At 44.6% G+C, this 23,991-nt stretch overlaps 1 protein-coding gene across 2 annotated transcripts; it reads left to right on the top strand.

The window, feature by feature from the left end:
• The first annotated feature begins 446 nt into the window (after positions 1–446).
• Positions 447–22,980, top strand: atp2a2b (ATPase sarcoplasmic/endoplasmic reticulum Ca2+ transporting 2b). Of its 2 annotated transcripts, XM_030767177.1 has the most exons (20): positions 447–1,034; positions 1,550–1,567; positions 1,681–1,763; positions 4,477–4,581; positions 7,857–7,995; positions 15,223–15,303; positions 15,981–16,066; positions 16,281–16,745; positions 18,006–18,094; positions 18,229–18,331; positions 18,490–18,621; positions 18,785–18,904; positions 19,027–19,245; positions 19,501–19,836; positions 20,042–20,262; positions 20,416–20,618; positions 20,746–20,831; positions 21,040–21,173; positions 21,352–21,469; positions 21,848–22,980. In XM_030767177.1, the coding sequence occupies exons 1-20, from the start codon at positions 917–919 to the stop codon at positions 22,115–22,117; spliced, it is 3,126 nt and encodes a 1,041-aa protein (XP_030623037.1). In that variant the 5' UTR covers positions 447–916; the 3' UTR covers positions 22,118–22,980. The 2 variants fall into 2 exon arrangements, with proteins under 2 accessions (XP_030623037.1, XP_030623038.1); XM_030767178.1 differs by lacking the exon at positions 1,550–1,567.
• The last annotated feature ends 1,011 nt before the right edge of the window (positions 22,981–23,991 follow it).

The raw sequence follows: 23,991 nt of genomic DNA, 5'->3' as shown, positions 1-23,991 counted from the left end.
GTTTATGGAAGGATCACTCCCAACGGACTGTAAATATTGCTTAATATTACTCTTTACGAAGAAAGTTACAATACCTTCAAGGAAGACACCCTCTACTGGTAACTGCTTGCGGCCATGTGACCAAGAACAGAAAGGGGAAAGTCAGATAACAGCATGTAGCCCCAGTCGATATAGTAAACGTGTCCTTTTTAAGAGGTAATTATTTTCCCTACGTGTTTTAGACATAAGTTGATTCAAATCGGTTGAGCTTTTTACGCAGTGCCATGCGTGTCTAAACCAATCTTGATCGTGTTAACAGGAAAAGGTCACCTGATCCATTCGAGGAGACGAGACAGCTTGGGAAGAAACGGGATTTCCGGAGTGTGTCCAGCCAATGAGCGCATTCCACATGCGGACACAGAACAGTGCATGCGGATCAGTCGAGAAAGCGAGCAGTGAAACGCGATTGGTGCTGATGGTGATAGTGAGCCCTGTTCGTTTGCTCCTCGAAGAAAGAACCGAGGATATCCACGGCGACAGTTCAAACTATTACTTCGACCAAGAGCGAAAGCTGCATTTGAATGCTCGGTACTTTTAGTCACGCTTTGAACTGTCTCCGGGCAGACTGGATGAAACTTGTTCATTCTTGTGCTGTGAACTGGCTCGCCATGCTCTTTGTGTAACCTATGCTGAATTTTACCCGGCTTCTTGCGATTTAGATTTAAAGTTCAGTTGCCGACGCAAATCTCCCTTACAGCTATTTTAAATATAGCTTGAACGCGAATCAGATCAACGTTGGCGGGTAGACTTTTCTTTCGCACACCGCTATTAGTTTAGTTTTGTTATCGTGAATCTGTGGGACATCGCTGAGGACTCGAACTAGCTGTGGGGGTTAAGTAGCTAGGTTAATACAAGTGTCCTCAGGCAACCGTCCACAATGGAGAACGCTCACACAAAGACGGTGGAGGAAGTTTACAGTTTTTTCAGCGTTAATGAAAGCACAGGACTGAGCCTGGACCAAGTGAAGAGGCAACGAGAAAAATGGGGACCAAACGGTGAGTGGTAATGCTAATGTGTAAAAGGTTGTATTAGCTTGCCTGCTATGGATACCACGACGTAACATGACGATACACTCACCCTACATCGAACTGGTTTCGCATTGTAGGGCCTAGCGAAAAGCCAACTCTTGGGTTTTCATTCTACAACCCGGCGTGCTCAGAGAAATTAGATGAAAGTGTCTGACGTCACCACGGCCAACGACCTCGTGTGTTTTAGCCATATTCGAAACCCTTGCATACCAAGTCAGGAGAAGCGTTTGGCACATCATAGTAATCCTTTGCTTCCCCAAAAATTTGCTAACGTCATTCGTGTCCTAAACTCCAACAGCATGTTGTGCGTGTGGCTGGCTATCGCGGCTCTTACAGTGTATCCCACCAAAATCAGCAGCAGCTAAACAGACCGGTGAAACGGGTACTGTGTGAATAGGACTTTCTGTTTTAAAATGTGCATCTAATGAATGTCTCCCTGTTCTTTTTTTTTTCTCCACTGTGATCTTCTGAATGACCCACAGAATTACCGGCGGAAGAGGGTAATTCATTCAGTTTCTACCCATACTAAGTAAACCAAATTAATATACTTTATCGGCAGCTTTGTATATGAGTGATTTATCCGTTTAACACATTTACTATGTTTATTCAATAGGAAAATCACTGTGGGAGCTTGTGGTGGAACAGTTTGAAGACCTATTAGTCAGGATTCTTCTGCTAGCCGCCTGCATATCTTTTGTAAGTATTTGACGTCATCGTTGATGCAGAATTGATGCTGTGCTCCATTCCGTTCATGATTTCGATTGGATGATATTTTGCCATATTTTTAACAAATTATCGAAGGAGCATGTTCACTTGACCTTTACCCTGAATTTAAATTGTACACCTTGTGAAAGGATGTTTGGTCACTGACAATAAAGCAAACGCCATTTCATTAGGGTTTGTAAAACAAGCGCAATAACAAATAGAAGAGCGTTCAAGCATGTCTTTGTGATTGCCGTGCCTGCAGGCGCTGTGTAAATCAACTTGTGAAAGTTCATCTAAAAAGATACATCTTGTTCTGTTTGGGATAACACAATATGCAGTCTTTACAGTAATTAAGAAATTTGTTAGTGTCCATAGGGGCTAAATATGGGTATGTCAAAAGTAGGAATGAGTTCTCCAATAGTGACGTTCCCACAATAACTCCTGGGGGTCCTGTTAAGTTTAGGAGTGACTGCAGTAAATGATTCCTTACGAAGGTACACATGTGATAAATCATTTTATTGGCCCCCGACTTGGAGATGGTCAGAGATTGGCCCCAGCCTCTCAGACAGGGTATATGAAGTGTTTAGCACTTGTCTGTCTGTTTGGTCTTAAGTTACGCCATTGGAATGGGAGACGTGGTGCGATGATGAGCGACAGCTTGGAGAGCTAACTCTGTCTGGAATGTGTGAACATCAATGGAGATTAGGTTACTGTGTGTTACTAACTCCATGGCCCTGTCCCTACCCTCCCTCTAGTTTACTGCTACAACCCTTCAGGCTCATCAGCCTCCAGTGTTTGTGCCCTCATGCCCCCAGAACACCCCTGGTATTTAGTGTTGCAATGGCATTTGTGATACTGTTATAATGCCTGTAAACAAGTCACAGACATGTGAAAATGGCCTTGCTTGCCTTGGATATGGCAATGAATGTGGGGCTAACCTCACTGTGACCTGTTGAGAGTTCTTATGCCTTGGCAGGCTTTCAGCGCCACACTAGAGCAGGTTTCACTTGCCAGCAAGTATGCTGTTGATGGCCTGGAATCTGGCTTTGAAATCACTGACAGAGCGCTGATGTCTGTCGCTCTCTCTCTCTCTCTTTCACACACACACGACCTTTCTTACTCTCAAATTCCTTTTTCCTCTCGGCCTTCCCAAAGGATTTGTCATTCAGTCAGCACATTGTGCCTATTCACTCACTCCAGGCAATTGCTCTAAGGATCTATGAAGACAGCTCTTTCAGGTGCGATCAGATCTATCTGTGAATTTGGCTTAAATTACTTTCCAAAAGACCCGATCCTCTTTGCCTCTGAAAAGGTTGCCTGAATTGTTTTGAAGGGTAACATACCTGTGATGGGTTGCATAGGATGTGTAGACAGCCATGAGAATAAACGTAATCTTACTCTTTTTCATCAGCAGAAAGATCGTGTCTTGCTTGTGCAGGACTTAAAAATGGCTCGAAGATGTTTCTTTCATATATTATACATAACACAACATTCAGGAATTTGTTGAACTGGAAATTGAAAAAATTATACATTCAGTAGAATGTGTTCAACTGTTTGTTTACTTTTCAGGTTTGTTACGGTTTTTATAAGAAGCCAGGATTTGTTTTTAATGAAGAACATTTTTGGTTCCTCTGTATTTATATTTTAATTTCCTCATGGTTTAGGGGAGTCCTAATTTCCTCATGGTTTAGGGGAGTCCTAATTCATTAGGCATCTGCTCGGTGAAATTAAGTCCAATACGTTGCTTTTATTTAGTTGTATCTACCAAGGTCCTCAGTATGTAAGCCTGTGGAAGCTGCCAGTCGCATAGATCACATTTCAGTGTGCTGACGTCTGTATCGGGTTACTAGTGTATGATTAGATTCAAACATTTACCCGCTACTTAAGATCGTTGTTTTAAGTGCTGCATTGTGTCCCAGTTCGCCTTCTGAAAACGAGGACACCGTGGAAATGAATACAACCTCGAGTGCGTGACAAAATGTTAAGTTTGATCTTTAAATTTCTTACCTATCACCATACTTCTGTGCATTCACTCTCTCTCGCTCTCTCTCTTTTTTTTTTTATCATCTATGTTAAGTGCAAGGTGATTATGCAAGACTTTTGAGGGTCATGTCCACTTGTTTAGATTTGATGATGGGTACGCTTTTGCTCTTGATGATACTAAATGTGACCTGATGCCATCTGTAGCCTGAACGCAGCACTGCACAGCTGTGCGAGTAACTTTGACTCGAGCTGCAAGGGTGCCACCTGACCCACGTGCTGGGCGCATTTTCAAAAAAGCCCTGCATCTTCATGCAGCGTGTTTCCTAAGCATGACTTGTAGGCAGACAGCTCACTGACCACTCTCATCTAACGCTCCCAACAGGAGGACATGCATTAATCATTATGCCTTTCATTCGGCTGTTAACAGCAGGAAGGAGGGCTGCTTGCTTTGACACCCACAGATATCAGTCACAATAAGGAAGACCTTCAGTGATGACAAACTGTGATGCAGAGCCCCCGCAGAGTGGCCGCCCTCTCCGCATTTATGTTCTGATATGAACTTTTTTTTTTTTTTTGGAGTCAAAAGTGTTAGAGCTGTAATCCGCCCCGCCGAACATGTGTGACATTGGTTTTATTTCTGTGATGTCAAGAATGTGTCTGATAGGTCATATGGGGTTTTTTTTTTTGGTTTGTTTATTTGTATGTTTTTTTCCCTTTCTAGGTGTTGGCTTGGTTTGAAGAGGGAGAGGAGACTATTACAGCTTTTGTGGAGCCTTTTGTAATTTTACTAATTCTTATTGCCAATGCCATCGTTGGAGTCTGGCAGGTAAGCTTATCCCCATACAACATTACTCCACCCTAATCGTCCAGCTCTCTTGTAGCTGTGGAGATTAATAGACTCTTTATGACGCGTGTTTTAGAAAGCTAATATCAAGAAACCTCCATAATTCATTGTTCTCATGAGATTTGTCTGCTTGAATTGATTAGATTTGCTCAGAAAAGAACAGGTTTTAGCTCTGAGTGTGTAACAACCATTGTAAAGCCATAAGAGATGGGGCTGTTATTGTGTTGTTTTAGTAGTCAGTCATTAACTCTGAGAAGAGATGTTACGGTGAAATAGGGATAAATAGCCCTCTCATTTCATCAGTTATCATGTTTTCAGCTTTACGACGAAATGATGACCAGAAAAAACGCTAATTTTGTGACTTGCCTCCTTTGAGACGCTCTGAGTGTCTCACGGGCCTTACCTTTTTGTCTCAGAATGGCCGTCTGTATTTCACATGTTTCGTAATGGGCTTTTATGCACCATTTCCCTCTCCAGCTGGTTCAAGAAAGATGCAGTTGCATTGACAGAAGTCTTTAAGGGGAAGTCCACACTTTTTGCATATTAGCCACTGAAACGCGGTCTGTTTGCTTGTACTTGCAATCTTTTCATTATGAAAAGCCCATTTTTCATAATGACTCAACTTAAATCAAAACTGTATAGATATACCATGCTATTAATAACCGTGGGTATTTAAACAAAGCAAATTTCTAACCAACGCAAAGTTGCCAGCATGTAGTGTAACCTGGTTGATTCCGTTCTTTTTTTTCTCACAGGAGGCAAGAGGAAAGTATGTTCTTAAATTATTGATCTTTAAAACAAAGTATTTGACTTGCTGCTTGGTGAAACAACCAAAGTCACAAAGTGATGTACATAGTTGGTTTCAAGGTGTCAATAATGTGAGGTTTAAAAAATTGTATGCTTGAAGGGTCCGAAAAATTGCACCAATAATTTCTACACAAAAAAGGACATCATTATAACAGACCCAAAAATGAGCACTGGCCAACTTTCCATGTTAACCATGATGAGGTCTTAAATTGCCTTTAGCTGCTTGACCTCACCAGTCTAGTAACATAAAAAAAAAAGGGATATTCACATCATTTTTGTTCTGCGTAGTTAGCCTTGTTAATAACATGGAGGGGAAAAAAAATAATCATCCACATTTTCATTTAGTCTAAAGATAGTTCAGCCATCCCAGTGGATCCCATGTGTAGAATGTAGGCCCTATTTTCATCGGCACCTCTCAGTGGCCCTGAAACCCATGTCCCAGTTTCTTTTCCATCTTTTTATTTTAGTCACCATTCATTACCCTGAACGGACTGAGATTCCGCTGCTTTTTTCCCTCCCTTCTGGCCGCCCCCCCCCCCCCCCCCACCCCCCCGGTTTCAGCTTGAGTCCTTAAAGGGGCAAATGGCAATTCAGTGCTTAAAGCTGTTGGACACATCTGTTGAACAGATATACAGAGAATTCCAAAACTGAATTTTGCCATCTAGGCGGCATTGGATGAGTCGCACAGAAATGTGACCTAAGAACGTGCACCTCGTGTAAGGATAGAGACGGTCTCTGTAAAGATGAGACGCTCGTGTTTTCTGAATGAGTTATCGTCTGAGGGGGGTATTGATTTGGCCAGGTCCGCTCTAATGGCTGGCGCTGTGTGCAAGGCACGTTGGCTAATTATCATCCTTTCTGCGCGACCACATTTTCAATCAGAGTGGAAGACTGAGGTGTGTGGCCCAGGGGTGCTCCCAATCTCAGAGAACAGAGTTGTGTTCTTGCCTTGGTGATGGAAAGGAAGATTTAGAGGCCCATTAAATGTCCACAGTAAATAAGAATGGCTGTCTCTCGGCAACGGGGCCAGATGGAACCATTGTGACGGCACACAAGGTTTGCCTGTATTTACAATATATCCTTTGGCTCCTATGCTGATTATCAGCAGGTCTCCCTTTTGGTAATTGCCTTGTCTGGCATTTCCCTGCTGTTTTGACCAGTCAAATGGATACTCACAGATTGTCTTTTCTTTTTTTCTTTTTTTTTTCTTTTTTAAATTGTAATCTAGGGGTTTGATCAGTATTTTTCTCCATTTGGTTACTGACCTGATGTCACATCGTTTAGTAACCGTGTATCGCTGTTGTCCCTCTCTGGAGAGTGGCTGATGTGGTCATCTACGTCATTAAATTTTTGATCGCCATTTGAAACCGAGGACAACCGAAATCCCAGCGGAGCAGTTTTGTGCCCACTCTCTCTGTTTCCCAGTTAAGGCCTGTTGATGCAACAATAATTACAAAACAAAACAAAACAAAAAAAAAATATCAAGCTGTTTGCCAAGTGGAAACCACTTCCTTTTGACCGTTTAGACTGACTTGGGAGTCCTGTGGTACAGTAACTCAAAAGGGATGTGAGAGTTTACCACAGCGCGTTTGCACTCAGACGCGTTTTCCTTCAGCGAAGCGCCTATGGAAGAGTCTGCTCAGAGGCACGACTCACTAAATAATATCGCCATCCCAATGAAAACAGTTTTGTATTTTTCTTTGAATGCTACGCTGTATCTCTAACTCCAGCGGATCCCGCCCTCTTTCTTCCCCTCCCTTGACTAGAGTCAAGCCTCAGCCCGCGCCAGTCTTTTTTACTCTACTGGACCCAGAGCTACGAACTGGTGCCCACAGGCCACTGACTCTTGTTTGTGTAAAATCGAGACTTTTGTTCCCATTACACAAAAGAGGCCACAGGAAGCATCCTTCCAAAAGTGGTGCAGAGCCAGCTACCACAATTAGTGAGCGGGGTCCCTCAGGATTAATCACTGTGAAGGCAAAAGGTCAACTCGGAACAGAACAGTTTTGCCATGGGCTGGGTAGCAGTTGCCAGAGGGGAGTTTTCCACAGCTATATCTGATGGCACGTTTTGACATTTCGTATCTGGAATAAAGAAAAAAAAATGTTCTCAGGGTGGAAGCACATATTGTTTAACATTTCTGGAAAAAGAAAGCCTCCCATTTGGATTTAATAGCTAGCTATTTTTGTCGGGTTTGTTTGCCTCTGAAATGCGTCGCAAACAAGACATTCCCAAGTCTCTAACTGTAGGGGTTTGTGATGGTAATCTTTTTTTTTTTTTTTTTTTTTTTTTTGTGGAGTTACTGTTTTTACTATCCCCTAAAAATAGTCATAAAACCCCAGTCTGTTACAACAGTAAGGAATATCGCCGTGGTCCAGTGGTTAAGCATAACTTTATTGAATTCACTCCTCCCCCCCCCCCCCCCCCCCCCCCTCTTGTACATTTTACAGGAAAGAAATGCTGAGAATGCCATCGAAGCCCTCAAGGAGTACGAGCCTGAGATGGGCAAGGTGTATCGTCAGGACAGAAAGAGCGTCCAGAGGATCAAAGCCAGGGATATTGTGCCTGGGGACATTGTAGAAGTTGCTGGTAAGATGAGTCACTTTTAGTCGCTTTATTTATTTTTTTATTTTTTTATTTTTTCATTAAAGAGAGAGGGAGCACAATAACCCCCACAAGAGAAGACTAACTTTTAACATGTGCAGTAGCCAAATATGGCCATCATGTTTTCGTAGTCTCCTCTGTGTACACAGTCTGTCTTCTGCGTGCGTTCTGCTGGTGCAGGGGTGAGTTCGCTGGAACCTTGTGTTAACCTACCTGTAAGCACAGAGCTACGGCCATAGTTTGGTGTGTTTCTCGATCAATGTCTTCTGCTAAACAGAGACGTCGAAGAAAAACTCAGCTCAAAGCCGTGCTTAGTAGTTGGTGCTGCGGGGAGATAATCTTCCCTGTCCTCGCCGCTGTGTCAAGATGACTTTGTTTTAAGCACGTTTCATTCAGTCTTGCAATGAAAAAAAAAAAAAACGCTGTTTAGCAAAGAGTAGTTTACACTGATACAGTGGAAACCCTTTGATCTGTGACCCAAGATTATTTGACTCAGAAAATATTTATTCTAGCCAATACTTCATCATTCTCCATTTGTTTTGGCAACATTCCTTCCATAGCGCTTAGGCGTTGTTGTTTCACTTGGGATTAACAAGAAATGAATCCCAATGTCCATCTGCCATTTGTTCCTCAAACAATTAACTGTGCGCTGTAAATGTTTCATTGCCAGCGTGGTAGGGACCATGTGGTCATCCTTAATTGTTCTGGGCATAGTAAGTTATGAGGAGGATTTGACCGAAATCCTTGACCTTTCTTGTTTCCCTTTCTTTCTGTTTTTTTTTTTTGCCAGTGGGCTTATACATGTGGCTTTTGTAATGATAAAAAATATTCGAATGTATCTCGAATGAAGCACGGTAGCTAACGTGCTACTTCAGGTGTGAGAGAGGATCTTTATCTCACTTTACAGTCTAAAGTCCACCTCCATCACGGCAAAGCGTGGGGGCGTCCACTATAGTGAAGCTAAGCCTGCTGGGATTTGGCATGAGCACTCTAAAAAAAAAAAAAACAAAAAAACTGAGGTCACAGTAATCGTGCCTCTTTACTGTTTTTTCTTTTCTTTTTTTTTTTTTCTTTTTTCAAACAAACTTTGGTTGGTTTGCTGCTCATAAATATCTCTTCACATGGGAACATGGGGCTTTTAAAACAAAGTAAGCGTTGCTCCACTTGTGCTGAATTTAGTACGCGCAGCGCTAAGGTGTTGGACGGGGGTGCTTAGTCATGATGTGAGAGAGAAGAAGAGCAATGCGCTCCCATCAGCAGGATGAGGATTGCAAAGAGCCCACTGAGGCTGATGTGTTCATGGCTCTCTGTCCAACTAATCCTCTACAAAAGCGCTACCAGGTGAGTGTACCTGTTACATAAGATTCCCAGTGGTGCAGGGTCATGTACAATTAGATGCTTGACACACAGTGCCCCCTGTGTGGGTGCTTCTCTTTTGTTAACCAGAACACAGCCTGGCATGAATATGGAGCACGAATAGAGAGCCGGGGGGGTTGGGGGGAGGGTCGTCTCGTTGTCGCCCCCCCCCCCACAGGCTGAAATCTCTGGTCCTTTTCAAAGACAGCTTCCACTCCTTGTCACTGTGCCTCGCTCAGGATTGGTCGACGTCCTTTTGCGTCACTCCCTGCGCTGTGTTTGTCACTGGCTGTGTCATTAGCAACCTACTGGAAAGAACTGCATTTCTTCTCCACTTGAGAGAGGGGGGGAGGGGTGTTTGAAGCGAAAGGCAGGGATTTGGTGTCCTGCAGCCCCCTGCATGAGGGACTGAGAGCGAGATTTCAAGGTAGATTCGAAATGACCTCTGTTCCCAAATAGAAGTTGATGCAACGGGTGGAGGTGAAGAGCCAGACAAGGGGGTGGTTGGGGAGGGAATGGGACAAGAAAAGCTCATGAGGAGAATATTAAGTAGCCTTGTACAGCCAGAGTGCGTGTGATTAGCTGGATCAGAGGAAATGAAGCCAGCACCTCACACACACACACACACATACACACGCATGCATGCAAACAGTCCTTTGAATCATCAGCATCATTCCTGGCAGGGCTCATGGACCAGTGACCTGAGCTGAGTTAGAAAGTGGCTTTTATCTTCAATATAAGGGTCAAAGCCCTGGAAGCACATGTCTGTTTAGCGGTACACAAAGATTCAGCGGCGCAGTGTCAAGAAAAGGAATATGCTGACAATATCGAGGAACGGATTCCTCTTATGCTGTTTGGCTGTGTAGCTGTCTCTGCTCTCTCTTGTCATTCTGCAGTGTAGGCTAGAATAAGGTTTGACGCAGCTGATCAGACATTCTCAGTCTCCCTGTGTGTGTGTGTGTGTGTGTCTCTCTCTCTCTCTCTCTCTCTCTCTCTCTCTCTCTCTCTCTCTCCTCTCTCTCTCTCTCTCTCTCTCTCTCTCTCTCTCTCTCTCTCTCTCTCTCTCTCTCTCTCTCTCTCTGCACCCAAACCTCTCACTCAACCAGAGACTGTGTCAGCACACTGCAGGGGCTTAGAGAATGTCATTCCACCGAATATCTCTCTGTTGAAATATATGCAAGCAACGCCTCTTGGGTTTTTTTTTTTTTTTTGGAGGGGGTTTTTTTTTTCTCTCTCTCCTTTTTCACACGTCCCTCCTACTCTAAAAGTGTGAGTCATAGATGACAGACCATGCCGCTGCTGTTTTTCTACTTCCTTCATATTGATGGATGACCTTGAAGGGCATTGCTTAAGATTACTCCCACACATGCACTCAAAACCTCATACAACCAGAGCTCTCAGTCTCCATCACCAAGCTGGACTTTATTACTTTTGTGCTACACACACGTTTAATGTTACTGTGTAACAGGAGGCCATCGTGTTGGATTCAATTCCAAATATTTAATATATTGTTGGACTGTGGAAGTGAACCCAGTCATTTGTAAATTTGTAGTGATAGTTAATCCTACGGATGCGTTTTTCCCATTCAGTCTGCAGCGAAGGCATTTGTCTGGTAGCACTGTATAGAATTTGCTTAATCTATTATCGAGGTTGCCACGATTAGTGACAGGATAATCAAATTGATCTTTCCCAACTTGCGCACCAGCCTGTGTTCAACACTGGACTGCAAGACATCCCTCTACATACAAGAGCCCAGTTATCCAAAAAAAAAAGCCATTTATTTTTAATTTGTTTGATTGATGGATATAGTATTCTGGAATAGTCTAAAGATGGAGTGAAATGAATGCTGTTAAATATTAGTTACATCTATGTGATGGGCTGTGGTCCATGAAAGGAAAGCAGAGGTATGGTGTATATTGGGTTTGTCCTTTATGATTACAAGGTTTTGAGTTTTGTATGCCTTGTTACTCTTGTCCATCAAAATTGGCTCTGACCTCTAGAACTTTCTGTACACTGCAACACTAACCCAAGAGACCGGTGACATAAGAGAGAGAAATAGGAGATGGAGGTATAGACAAGTCCCCACTGACCCAGCACAGTGCTGATGCTAGCTGGTGAGGGATTGCCCCTTAAGTGAGCTATGGAAAGTACTAGAAACAATGGACAACTGCCCTCACCACCTGCTAACCGCTGTTACTCCAGCACTAATCCCTCTGAGAGGATGAGGAGTAGTGCTGTCTCAAGTGCTGGCAAAAGCCCACACAAGCCTTGTCAGTCAGCCACGGTTCCTGAAATTTCCTGTGACTCTCCACTTTGTTCTGTGAAGTCATGATACGATGGTCATAACTTTTAAAACGGATAACATGCAGAACACTCCTTTCTCCATAAAGCCAGTAGCCTTTTTTTTTTTTTCTTTTTTTTTCCTTTCCTTCTTTTTTTTTTTTTTTTTTTTTTTCCTTTTTTGTTTTAAAATGAACTTGGTCCAGGTCTTCGTGAGTTACACTGTCTGGGTGTTGCGTTGCGTCAAATGACAGTTCATCTGTTTCTACGGTAACATCCCTGACCCTTTGGGAGGTGTCCTCTCGGTGTGGGTAGCAGTTGTGTAATATCAGTTACATGTCGGTCCCCCACCCAGCACTGCGGCCTGAAGGACCGTGTCATAGCCGCAGAGCGAGAGGCGAGGACAGACAGGATGTGAGGTTCAGCACCGAGCAGATTCAACTCAGATAAATAATTAGTGAGCCAGATGGCCATACTTTTGTCTGTAATGTTTGAAGGCTTAGGTGGTCTGCATTTTCTCCTCTCGCCCGACCTCCGCAGACATCAGGTTAGACCCATCAGCCGGCGCTGGGAGCGGGCCCAGAGTCAGAAAGCTCCGGATGGCTTTGTGCGTATCCGGCTTCGTGTTTATGTATTCCTGGGTCAGCCCTTCTGCTGTGTCGCGCACCCCTCCCCTCCCCCATCACTTCTTCAGAGTTAAAAGCTCCCAGGGGAGGAACACTTGAGTGATGGGGGGGGCCTAGACACATTGTGCTACGTGCAAACTGTTGTAAGGCTACTGTAAGCCAGAGAGCGGGAAAAAAATCACCCCTGACCTTCAAAGCTCCCTCTGCTAAGGGTCATTGCCCCCCCCCCCCCCCTTTAGAGACCTTTAATAATAATGATACTAACATTAATACATTGAATATGAAGGCGTTTATCTTGCTTGAAGTTAGTAAGCATGCAATTTGTTATCTTATAAAATACTTCAAGATGAAGAGTATCGGTTAAACTGACTGTTATCTCTCAATCACTTCACTTGTATTTGTTTGTTCAGTTGAAAACTCCAGAATAACTAACATGTACCATAACCGCTCTGATACGCAACTCGCTTATTTATTGTCAGAGAGAACTTTTAATTGAACATGCCTTCAAGAACTTATAAATGTCCTGTTTTCTTTTTTTTTTTTTTGTCTTTGTTTCCATTTGTGTGTGGTCTCCATGCTAGAGTGGCTCTTGTTTGCTCAGGGTGTTCAGTCCTCTCATTAAAGACAGCAGCTCAGAGGTGTCAGTGCAGGTGTTCAGCCTCTTCTCTGACACGGGCTGTCTGAGAGGGTTGCACTTTGCGTTCGGCGCGCACACACGGGAGCGATTGTCCCTCTTCTTGGATAGAGTGCTTGCTAAATAAAGCCTCTGTGATTAAATCAAAGAGGCATACTTTAACAAATTCGATGATTGGCTTCTCCCATCGTCGGCGAACAGTTTTGTCTCCCACCTCATCGTGCAAAGTGTTTGTTTAGATCGGCGCGAACAAGGATACGTCGCTCCTTTTGGCCTACGTGACACAAACAAAGCCTTTCTTTCTCTCTCTCTCCTCCCCTCCTCGTATTTTGTCTACTGATCACCTGGATTTGTAGCGTTGTATCAGACACATGCAGGCACAAGCTTCTCTGCATTATTGGAATTACCTGTGGAACATGTTTTGGGTTTCTTAGAACTGGTCAAACCTTTTTTTTTTTTTTTTTCTTTTTCTTTTTTTTTTTTAATTTTGATGTGGTTAAGACAAGACTGAACCCATCAGAGATCCTTTTTCTAAGGAGAGCGTCTTAAAGGAGCACTATGTCTAGCTAAAGTAGGTTGTCCTACTATATGTCCTGTTTTTGTAACTTGTGCTATATATTGAATACATGTTCCACATTCGTTAGAATGGTTTAGGAGCAAATTGACGCCGTATTTTTATACATCAAGCCCACGCGAAAAGTCTATTTTATTGTTCATACCGACAGATAGTCTCATCAGCATTGCACACATTGAACACTGGTGTCTTCCTCAGGCAACCTTGCTCTGTCAACCGATACACAGACAACCTGACTACGGGCGTCACGTTTAAAACCCATCAGTACTCCACAGACCCTATCAAAATAGTTTTCCCATTTTTGGACGTGTGCTTTGTTGGTGTAATGCTGCCCTTCCCCTAACTACCCCCCTCCACCCGTGTCTCTCTCTCTCTCCCTCTCCCTCTTCACAAAAGGGCACCAGGGCGTACGGGTTGGTTTATACGTCTGTCAGAACGTGGTCCTGAAAAGGCAATGAGTAGACGAACAGTACCTCGCGTTTTCACGCTCCTGCCCTTCAGCGACTGTGAGCGTCCTCACGGCGGTAGAAGGTTCCGTTGTCAGCGTTTGTTTGAACTTGGAACGCAGTCAGCCCTCTTCATGTCGTTTTCACGCGCACTCAACATTTACAAATCTGAAGTGCCCAGTTCAATCGAATGCTTTCCTGTCTATGACTGATTAATGTCAAGAGTTTTAGTAGTCTCTCATATCTGTCTCTTGATTGTTTGGGAAAAGCATATTAACATCTGCCCCCACCCCCCTCCTTTTTTTTCCCCTTGTCTACCAGCAATTATTCTAACCCCCTTCTGTTTGTGGAAAGAATGAAGTGCAGTCTATTTTTGTCCCTTTCTGAGGAATAGAAGAACATTGTAAGCTTTTGATACTTCACATTCCCTTTCTTGAAGGGTCGCTTAAGCAAAAATGTGATGTCAGGCCTGTTCATATGTATGTTTAAATTGTCGGCGAGAGAGTTTACAGGCCAGGGTTCTGTTTGACTGTTTAACAAATATGAAGTGTGAAGGATCTGCTGCTGGGGAGAACACAGTATTTGGCATACCATGGTACTGCTGGTTGTGCTTGAAAAAGTAGCTTGAACTCGTTAAAAAAAAAACACTTTGTTCTTCTTTTTGTCTGTTCTTTTTCTCTCTGTCTGTCCTTCTTTCTCGCTTTCTTTTTTTTTTTTTTTTTTTGGTGTCTTTCTTTCTAGAATTGAAAAAAAGTCAGATCAGAAAACACAGTAACGATGGGACTAATAAAGTGCTATTCAGTTTTCAGTTCTATTCAGTTGGGTATTACTAACATTACATGTAGTTAAGTGGTGTTATGACCACCCCCTCAAACTGGATGTGTTCTGTTCTCTGGCAATGCATCTTCCACCCTGGACCTTCCATTAAGAGTGGAGAGTGTGTCAGGTTAGCTTTTAAAATGAGAGTAGGGAGGGGGGCACCACCATTTTGGAAAAGGGGAAAGAGACTGCTCGTGTCACGAAAACGACCTACCTGACGGTCCTCTTAAAACAGGCGTCGGAGGAACCAGTTGTAGATGTATTTTGTCATTGTTATGATCCTGTTTGTCGTCAGACCCCCCCAAAGCACCTAATTAATGTCTGCAGAAGTCGCGAGAACTTTCTGTTTAATGTCAGCTAAGCCTCTCATTAAGCGGTACACTCTTAATGCCTGTTACTGTTGGTGCTGAAACTGGATGTTTTCCTTCTGTCTGCTAAACTTATCTTTCCTCTCAACGTCTTGTGCTTCCTCTGCAGTGGGCGACAAAGTTCCTGCTGATATCCGCATCTCTTCAATCAAGTCCACCACCCTTAGGGTGGACCAGTCCATACTGACAGGTGAGAGACATGTTTAAAAAAAAAAAATACCCATATGTGCTTCAATTTTTTTTTTTTTTTGGAGTGAAATATCATTACTTTTGACGCTTAACGCACTATACCTTGAAGACTAAGTAAGATGCTTTATGAGGACTAAGTAAGATGCTTGCATTAAAAAAACAGGCTTGGGATAGTTACTTATCCTGTATTTTTCTGCACCTCAGAAGTTTTTTTTTTTTTTTTTTTTAGTTTAACTGGAAGCATTTAGTACTTGGGGAAATTTGTTCAAGTTTCTAGATGTTTGACCACACACCTATTCAAACTGACTGGATGGAACACAGTGAAAAGATGATGTTTTAGTCTTGAGCGGAGTCTTTTAACCCTTGTTTTAGGAGGTCAGTTGTGTTCATTCTTTGCAATCCTGGAAAGGGGTAAGGAAAGTCAGGGTTTGCCTCACTGCCTTAATTGGTAGTGGGTCAGGAGAGGTACCACTCTGTGCATTTTTAGCTTCTCCATCCTTGGCCGTTTTTCGCTTCTGACGCTGTTTCTCGATTGTGCTCAGATTAGGAATTCATTCTGACAGTCGCGCACAAGCAAGCCTTTTCCGTAATCACTGTTCTCACGGATCTGTTAGAGAAACGCCACCTTGCGGCGTGGCCCTGTTGTTCACAGTTTGATTTCTCTTTTCTTCTCCTCAGGGGAGTCTGTCTCTGTCATTAAGCACACCGACCCTGTCCCCGACCCCCGTGCCGTCAACCAGGACAAGAAGAACATGCTCTTCTCTGTGAGTCACCACTTCCTCAACATCGTCTTTTTTTCCCCTCCCTCTTTCTTGTAGTTTTATATCATAAGCCCTTTTCAAAACCTGTCCCTTGGGGTCCCCCCCCCCCAGTTCAGACTCGTCCTCACTGTCGCTGATCATTTGAGTTTGGTGTGAAAGTGGTTGGGATGGAAGGAAACATCACACCTTTTGTCTAACGTGCCTGTGGCGTTTTCAGGGCACTAACATCGCGGCGGGAAAAGCCGTGGGCGTAGTGGTGGCCACGGGCGTGAACACGGAGATCGGTAAGATCCGTGACGAGATGGCCTCCACGGAGCAGGAGCGCACCCCCCTGCAGCAGAAGCTGGACGAGTTCGGAGAGCAGCTGTCCAAGGTCATCTCCCTTATCTGCATCGCCGTGTGGATCATCAACATCGGTCACTTCAACGACCCCGTGCACGGCGGCTCGTGGATCCGCGGAGCCGTGTATTATTTTAAGATCGCGGTGGCGCTGGCCGTGGCCGCCATCCCAGAGGGACTGCCCGCTGTCATCACCACTTGCCTGGCGCTGGGCACGCGGCGAATGGCGAAGAAGAATGCCATCGTCCGTTCTTTGCCTTCTGTGGAAACCCTGGGCTGCACCTCCGTCATCTGCTCTGATAAAACGGGCACCCTCACCACAAATCAGATGTCTGTCTGCCGGGTGAGACTGCCAGCACCCTCTTTCCTTTACTCTTTTCTTTGAAAGAAACTTTCACAGAGTGCTATCCCTCCCCTCTGCCCCCTCTCTCTCTCACTCTCTCGCTCGCTCTCTTTCTCTCTCTCTCTCTCGCTCTTTCTCTCTCTCGCTGTGTGTGCATCTACTTTGAGCTGATCAGTATGCAGTGGTGGGTTACTTGCAGTGGTGTTGCGTAACCGACCTTGCGTTTCAGATCTGCCTGTGATCCTTTCTGAGTCCTTTGCTGTAGGCTAACTGTTCTCGTACGAGCGGAGCACTCAGCTCCCCACCAGAGAAGAGCACATTCGCGCAGAGCTCATCTCTGCTTATAAGGATAAAACGGACCGCTTGTCGTCCTGTCCTTCCCTTTTTGCTCTCAGCATTTTTAGCTATATCCCAGAGCTCCGTTTCTCCACGGTAGCGAGAAATTTTCTTAAGGCTTAACTTCTCATTTAAACTTCAACATTTAGCCGAGTTCTGAGTAAGCAAAAACATATGACGTCCAGATTGCTGTAATCCAGTGTCATCCTGTGTGTACATGTTGGATCTAAAATTAGCTGCTTTCCAACACAAAAAAAATGTAATCTTGTTGGTTTTATTTTTCCACATTGTTCAGCGTTTTTTTTTTTTTTCCCCCTTGTACAACTGACGTCAGAGCTGTTTGATGTTTTGATGTGAGCACTATGCCGGGGGGGGGGGGAGGAAAAGAAAGGGGACAATGGGTTCAGCCTTATATTTAAAAGATTCTACCGGTCTCCTGTGTTGTGCCTGGCACAGCGGAGATTTGTGTGCTTTTTAGCGATGGCCAGCTGTGAGGTAGACACTGGCTTGCCCGCCTGTCCCTGGACCAGGACTGCACCCCCGTCTCCATGTGTCCCTCTGTCCTCTGGCTTTCTCCCTCTCTTCTCCGCTCTCTTTCTCTCTCTTCATCAGTGACTCTGCTCTGCCCGGAGGCTCTTTTTTTTTCTCATGGGTTAAGAAAATTCTATCCTGTCCTTTACTGGTGAATCATCTTTGTTTTGGTTTGTTTTTTTGGGTAATGCAACCCTACGATGTAACCCTGAAATGAACTGCTAATGCATCTCCCAGAGCACTTGAGTTCTGTGGCAATGGTGTTCATAGGACAGGGAGTGAGATTTATTGGCTGTTAGTGTCAAGTGCTTCAGTGCTCAAATATGTACCGGCTGTCTCTACCGCCACCTGGTGGTCTTCAGCGCACTGACTCCTCTTTGTGCGTCGTTGCAGATGTTCATTGTCGACAAGGCGGAAGGAGACAAGTGCACCCTGAAAGAGTTCACTGTCACCGGCTCCACATATGCCCCCGAGGGAGAAGTGTAAGCGCTTTCATAATACAGACGCAACACATGCAGTTGCCTGCTCATTTCACATAGATAAACCCTGTGACAGAGAGAGATCAATAAAAAGATAGATTGATTGGGAATCCTCACTGGTCATCCTGTGTTTCCAGGTTCCATGATGGTAAACCAGTCAGATGCTCTCAGTATGACGCCCTGGTGGAGATGGCCACCATCTGTGCCCTGTGTAATGACTCATCCCTTGATTACAATGAGGTTTGTAACTCGTGGTCTCGAGTTTCATGTTGTGTGTTGAATCTTAATAATTAAATCAATCGAACAGGTCAGGAGAAAAAAGCAACACAATACCCATTGCTTGCCCGTGGCTTCTCACTGTTTTTACTTATGCTGATCGTATAATGTCGTCCTCACAGACGAAAGGCGTGTATGAGAAGGTTGGCGAGGCCACAGAGACCGCACTGACATGTCTAGTGGAGAAAATGAACGTGTTTGACACCAACATCTCAGGCCTTTCCAAAATCGAGAGAGCTAACGCCTGCAACTCTGTAAGTCAAACCTCTGATTTATATTTTACTAAAGAGAGTTCAGTAGTTAGCAAGCTCCTGGTACACACACAAACACACACACACACAAAAAAACAACTTAAAGTTGTACCTTACAGTGAACTTTGCAGGATTTTAATTGGTCTTAACCGAATTAATTTAATAGGTGATCAAGCAGCTGATGAAGAAGGAGTTCACCCTGGAGTTTTCTCGGGACAGGAAGTCCATGTCTGTGTACTGTACCCCCAACAAGGCTCACTCCTCCATGGGCAAAATGTTTGTCAAGGTAAAGACAGCCCGTGGAGCAGCTCGCGGTGGTTTGCCTTGAGGCCTTTTTAGCTCTTGGAGATTGTACAGTGCAAACATTTCTAATAATTACTTAATTTTGACACATCTATCCTCGTGTAGGGCGCTCCCGAGGGAGTGATTGACAGGTGCACACACATCCGAGTCGGAGGAAACAAAGTGCCTCTGACTCCGGGAATTAAGGAGAGGATCATGTCTGTGATCCGCGAGTACGGCACGGGACGCGACACGCTGCGCTGCCTGGCCCTGGCCACCCGCGACAATCCCTTGAAGAAAGAGGACCTCGTGCTGGAGGATTCGTCGCGCTTCATCGAGTACGAGGTAAGACGCAAACCGCACTTTGCGAGAGACGGGGACGACCTCGCGGCGTCTAGCGCGGGTCGTTTTATTTGCTTCCTGCTCCGTGTAACGGTCGCGTGCTCCGCTAAAGGAGGTGAAATAAAGCAGCAAAAATGTGACTGACAAATCGCTGCAAATGCCTTGAAGGTATAAGCGAAGAGTCAAACAGTCAGTGCGGATAAAGAGATTGCATTAAACAAAGGAGAGTGACACTGACAGCGTGTCTCTTCTGCGCAGACCGACCTGACGTTTGTGGGCTGCGTGGGCATGCTGGATCCTCCGAGAGCCGAGGTGGCAGCTTCCATCAAACTGTGCCGCCTGGCGGGCATCCGCGTCATCATGATCACCGGCGACAACAAGGGCACGGCCGTGGCCATCTGCCGACGCATCGGCATCTTCGGAGAGGGAGACGACGTCTCTCAGATGGCCTTCACCGGCCGCGAGTTCGACGACCTGTCCCCCGCCGCCCAGCGCGACGCTGTGCTCAGCGCCCGCTGCTTCGCCCGCGTTGAGCCCTCGCACAAGTCGAAGATCGTGGAATTCCTGCAGTCTTTTGATGAGATCACTGCCATGGTAATAACTTCGTCTGTTTGCCTTGCAAATGACTAATCTCCTTTTCAGGAAGTTGTGGTTGAAAACAAATAGCGCGCTCGTGTATTCAGTTGTACCGGAATGATATTAATGAACATTTTCCTTCTATGGTCCAAGATCAGTTAGGTTTACTGATAGGACGCGTCTGTCCTGCAGTCATTAAACTCTCTCACCGGTTCTCCCGTAGACTGGGGATGGTGTGAACGATGCCCCGGCCCTGAAGAAGGCTGAGATAGGCATCGCCATGGGCTCGGGCACCGCTGTGGCCAAGACGGCATCCGAGATGGTCCTGGCGGACGATAACTTCGCCACCATCGTGGCTGCAGTGGAGGAGGGCAGAGCCATCTACAACAACATGAAACAGTTCATTCGCTATCTCATCTCATCCAACGTGGGAGAAGTCGTCTGGTAAGAGTCCCGTAAAAGCTCTCCGCTGCCAGTATGACCACCGCACTTAAACGGGCAGACCTCAGCATCCGGTTTGCATATTAACTGGCAGAGGTTTATGATCACGGCTTGGGACTTCCCGTGACTGTTCTAAAGAGTTTTTTTCTTTTGTAGTATCTTCCTGACTGCAGCACTGGGGTTCCCTGAGGCACTGATCCCAGTGCAGCTTCTCTGGGTGAATCTGGTCACCGATGGCCTGCCTGCCACTGCCCTGGGCTTCAACCCCCCTGACCTCGACATCATGAGCCGACCTCCACGCAATGCCCGCGAGCCCCTGATTTCAGGCTGGCTGTTCTTTAGATACCTTGCTATTGGATGTGAGTATCGTCCTCCTTGTCCAGCTCTGCAAAACTGGGTTTGAATGCATAACAGAACCGTAAGTCGGTATTGAAATCATGTCGTGGCTCAGAAGTGGCCCTTATTTGTTTGTCCTGTGACCTGCAGGTTATGTGGGTGCTGCTACAGTGGGTGCTGCAGCTTGGTGGTTCATTGCAGCTGAGGATGGCCCAAGAGTCACGCTGTACCAGCTGGTGAGTGCTTCATCACGCCACAATGCAAACATACTCCACTATATGTTCCTCCTCATCCAGAAACAGTCTCTCACTGTCACTGATGGATATCTCTTTCTCTCTCTCTCTTTCTCTCTCTCTCTTTCTCTCTCTCTCTTTCTCTCTCTCTCTTTCTCTCTCTCTCTTTCTCTCTCCCTCTCCCTCTCATTGTTTTTTTGTGTCTCTGCAGAGCCACTTCCTGCAGTGTGCTCCAGACAATCCTGAGTTTAAGGGTCTTGACTGTGAGGTCTTTGAATCTCCTTACCCCATGACCATGGCCCTGTCTGTGCTGGTTACCATAGAGATGTGCAATGCCCTCAACAGGTAAGTTTTGGACAAAATCTGCAACTGCAAGATGTATACATTCAAAAATGACGCAGTGATTTTATGTTGTAATGAGTGCTTATGTTTCGGTCATTGTGTTTACCACCCCTCCCTCCCTTCTCTCTCTCTCTCTCTCTCTCTCTCTCTCTCTCTCTCTCTCTCTCTCTCTCTCTCTCAGCCTGTCAGAGAACCAGTCTCTGCTGCGCATGCCACCCTGGGAGAACATCTGGTTGCTAGGAGCCATCTGCCTGTCCATGTCTCTGCATTTCCTCATCCTTTACGTCGAGCCTCTCCCGGTAGGCTCAGCAACAGAACCCCACATAACAGCACCAGACCCCCCCATAACAGCACCCGACTCCACATATTAGCAGTGTTATAAACCCAGACATCTCACACCTTTTCTTCTGCCCTGACTCTTGTCACGTTGTCTGCCTGTGCTAGGCCTTTGAAAAGCACTAATGTTCTGTGCTGCATCAGGAAACTGGCAATGAATGAGCGGCTTAGCGTACTCCAGGAGTAACTTGTACATCATGTTTCCTTGCTGTTCTTTTTCCTTATACCCCCTCCTTTATTTTATTTTTCTTTCTTTTTTGGTTGAAGACCTCCTCTCTCTGTCTCTCTCTATACTAATGTTAAGCTCCCGCTGATCCCTCTTCCTGTCTTCTCTTCCTCAGATCATATTCCAGATCACTCCGCTCAACATGACCCAGTGGCTCATGGTGCTCAAGATCTCGCTGCCCGTCATCCTGTTGGACGAGGTGCTCAAGTTCACGGCCAGAAACTACCTGGAGCCCGGTAAAGAGCTGGACAAGCAGACGGGCAAGAGCTGCTCCTTCAGCACGTGCACGGAGGGCATCTCCTGGCCCTTCGTGGCCATCTCACTCCCACTCGTGTTGTGGATCTACAGCACCGACACTAACCTGGCCGAAATGTTCTGGTCCTGACTCACATGAGCACAAAACCCCCTCACCATGTGTGTAGATAAACAGTGAACATGTGTGTGTGTGTGTGTGTGCGTGTGTATGTGTGTGTGCGTGTGTTTAAAGTGTGCCTGTGCACCTGGGAGTGTGCACGAGAAGGACAAAGTTAACACAAACATAACAGTAATATAAAAAAAAATAAAATAAAAACACAAACCATCTTAACTTTTTAAAATGTCCAGTGGGGATAAAGGGGACCACATAGAGCAGAAGTGTTTGTTAGTGCATTAGTGACCATTGTTCCCACAGTTTGTGGGCTTACTGCTGGTTTGATCAGAAACTATTGTTTTTTGTTTTGTTTTTTCTGGTTTTGTTGCCTTTTTAAATTTGTATTTTTAATCATTCCTTGTGTGTCATTTCAAACCGAGACAAATGATTATATATATATATATATATATTTTTTGCTCCCCCTTATTCCATATGAATACGTAATGATGAAATGACCAATGGTCCAGATGTGTACAGAGATTTAACACTATTTTATGCAACCCCTCATTTGTATTCTAATATCATTTTTGTGGAACGGAGGAAGGAATGGACAGGCAGGTTAGAGACATAGAGCGAGGCTGTTTACTAATGTTTACCATTATGTCTTCAGTGTATAGACCATCAGAATCTCTTTCAGAGCCAATGGACAAAGCACGGTTTGGCACAGACGCATGGGAGGAGCTGTGGAGTGAATGTTTGTATGCATCAACTAAAATCAAAAGTTCTGTGATGAAACCTGCATGTTCTGTGTCTTGCATGCATTGTATGTGGATTTTTTTTTTTTTCATTTATGATTCATCTGTGTGTCTATCCCTTTGTGTAACAACTGTCTTTTTCTTTTTTTTCTTTTTTTTTTTTGTTTTCTTAAAAAAAATCAAAATGATTACCATACACAGTGATTAGTAAAGCCAGTTTTTCTGCACTAGGCAGAGCACAGCTACCTCAATACAGTCAACTTAGCTTATCTCTGGTCACCCCTTCCTCCCCCCCTCCCCATTAGATTCACAGAACCCGTATACTACATTATTTCTTGAGGTGTGCCCCTGTTTGGCTTGTGCAGAAAATGAAATTGTCCTGTCCCCATTATTTTTGTTTTAAGGATATTCCTTCTTTGTATGTTTTAATTGACTTAACTTAATTTTGAATTTTTTTTTTTTTTTTCTTCTTCGATAAGTTCTTGGGGTACGGTCGACAAAGGATGCAAATGTTACCATCTGTGTAGATCCTGAGTTTTTGTGGAGAGAGGAAAAGAGAGAGAAACAGTTTAGGCATTGGTCTTGCATTCAGAATATGAACATACATTATTAAACGAAACAGTTTTCACCTTTTTTTTTTTTTTCTACTTTAAGAAAAAAAAAATACACTCATGAACCATATGAACCGAATGGTGTTTGTCTTCATTTATTTTAACTGCTTTTGTCTTTTTAAAAATTTGCTTCTAGATAATGTCGAGTAAAGTCATTTCGGGAAGCAGACATACTTGAATACTGTTGTAAATGAGTAGATGAACGTCAGGATATTTGAGCACAATACAAACAGCTTGCAAGGCCCTTAAGCAGGGAATGTGCGTCTCGAAATCTCACTAGCCTGAGGCTAACTGATAGAGAGGCTTGTATATTTGTACACAGCATATGCACCATACGGTGCAATATATACATTTTATAAGAGAGATTTAAGTTGTGCTGCATTCTTCACCTTCATGCTAATGCTAGCTTACTAAAACAAACAAAAAAACAACTAAAAAAAATGTTTTAGATAACATACAAAAGCATGCTTCTGATTGTGCCTTTTGTCTGGCGCTGTCAGCCGCCTTCTAACAATCTGCTTTTCCCTTCAATGCCTTCAGTAGG

This window comes from Chanos chanos, chromosome 3, assembly GCF_902362185.1.
Source record: "Chanos chanos chromosome 3, fChaCha1.1, whole genome shotgun sequence".
In the NCBI taxonomy this organism is placed as follows: domain Eukaryota; kingdom Metazoa; phylum Chordata; class Actinopteri; order Gonorynchiformes; family Chanidae; genus Chanos; species Chanos chanos.
The sequence above is the reverse complement of the archived record's forward strand: the minus strand, read 5'-3'. Positions and strand labels throughout refer to the sequence as shown.

Bases quoted from the DNA above. Each gene is read 5' to 3' on its own strand.
- atp2a2b (XM_030767177.1), top strand. From the start codon at position 917: ATGGAGAACGCTCACACAAAGACGGTGGAGGAAGTTTACAGTTTTTTC. The intron at 20,263-20,415 runs GTAAGAGTCCCG...TTTCTTTTGTAG, and splicing joins AACGTGGGAGAAGTCGTCTG to TATCTTCCTGACTGCAGCAC. The intron at 21,470-21,847 runs GTAGGCTCAGCA...TCTCTTCCTCAG, and splicing joins TTTACGTCGAGCCTCTCCCG to ATCATATTCCAGATCACTCC.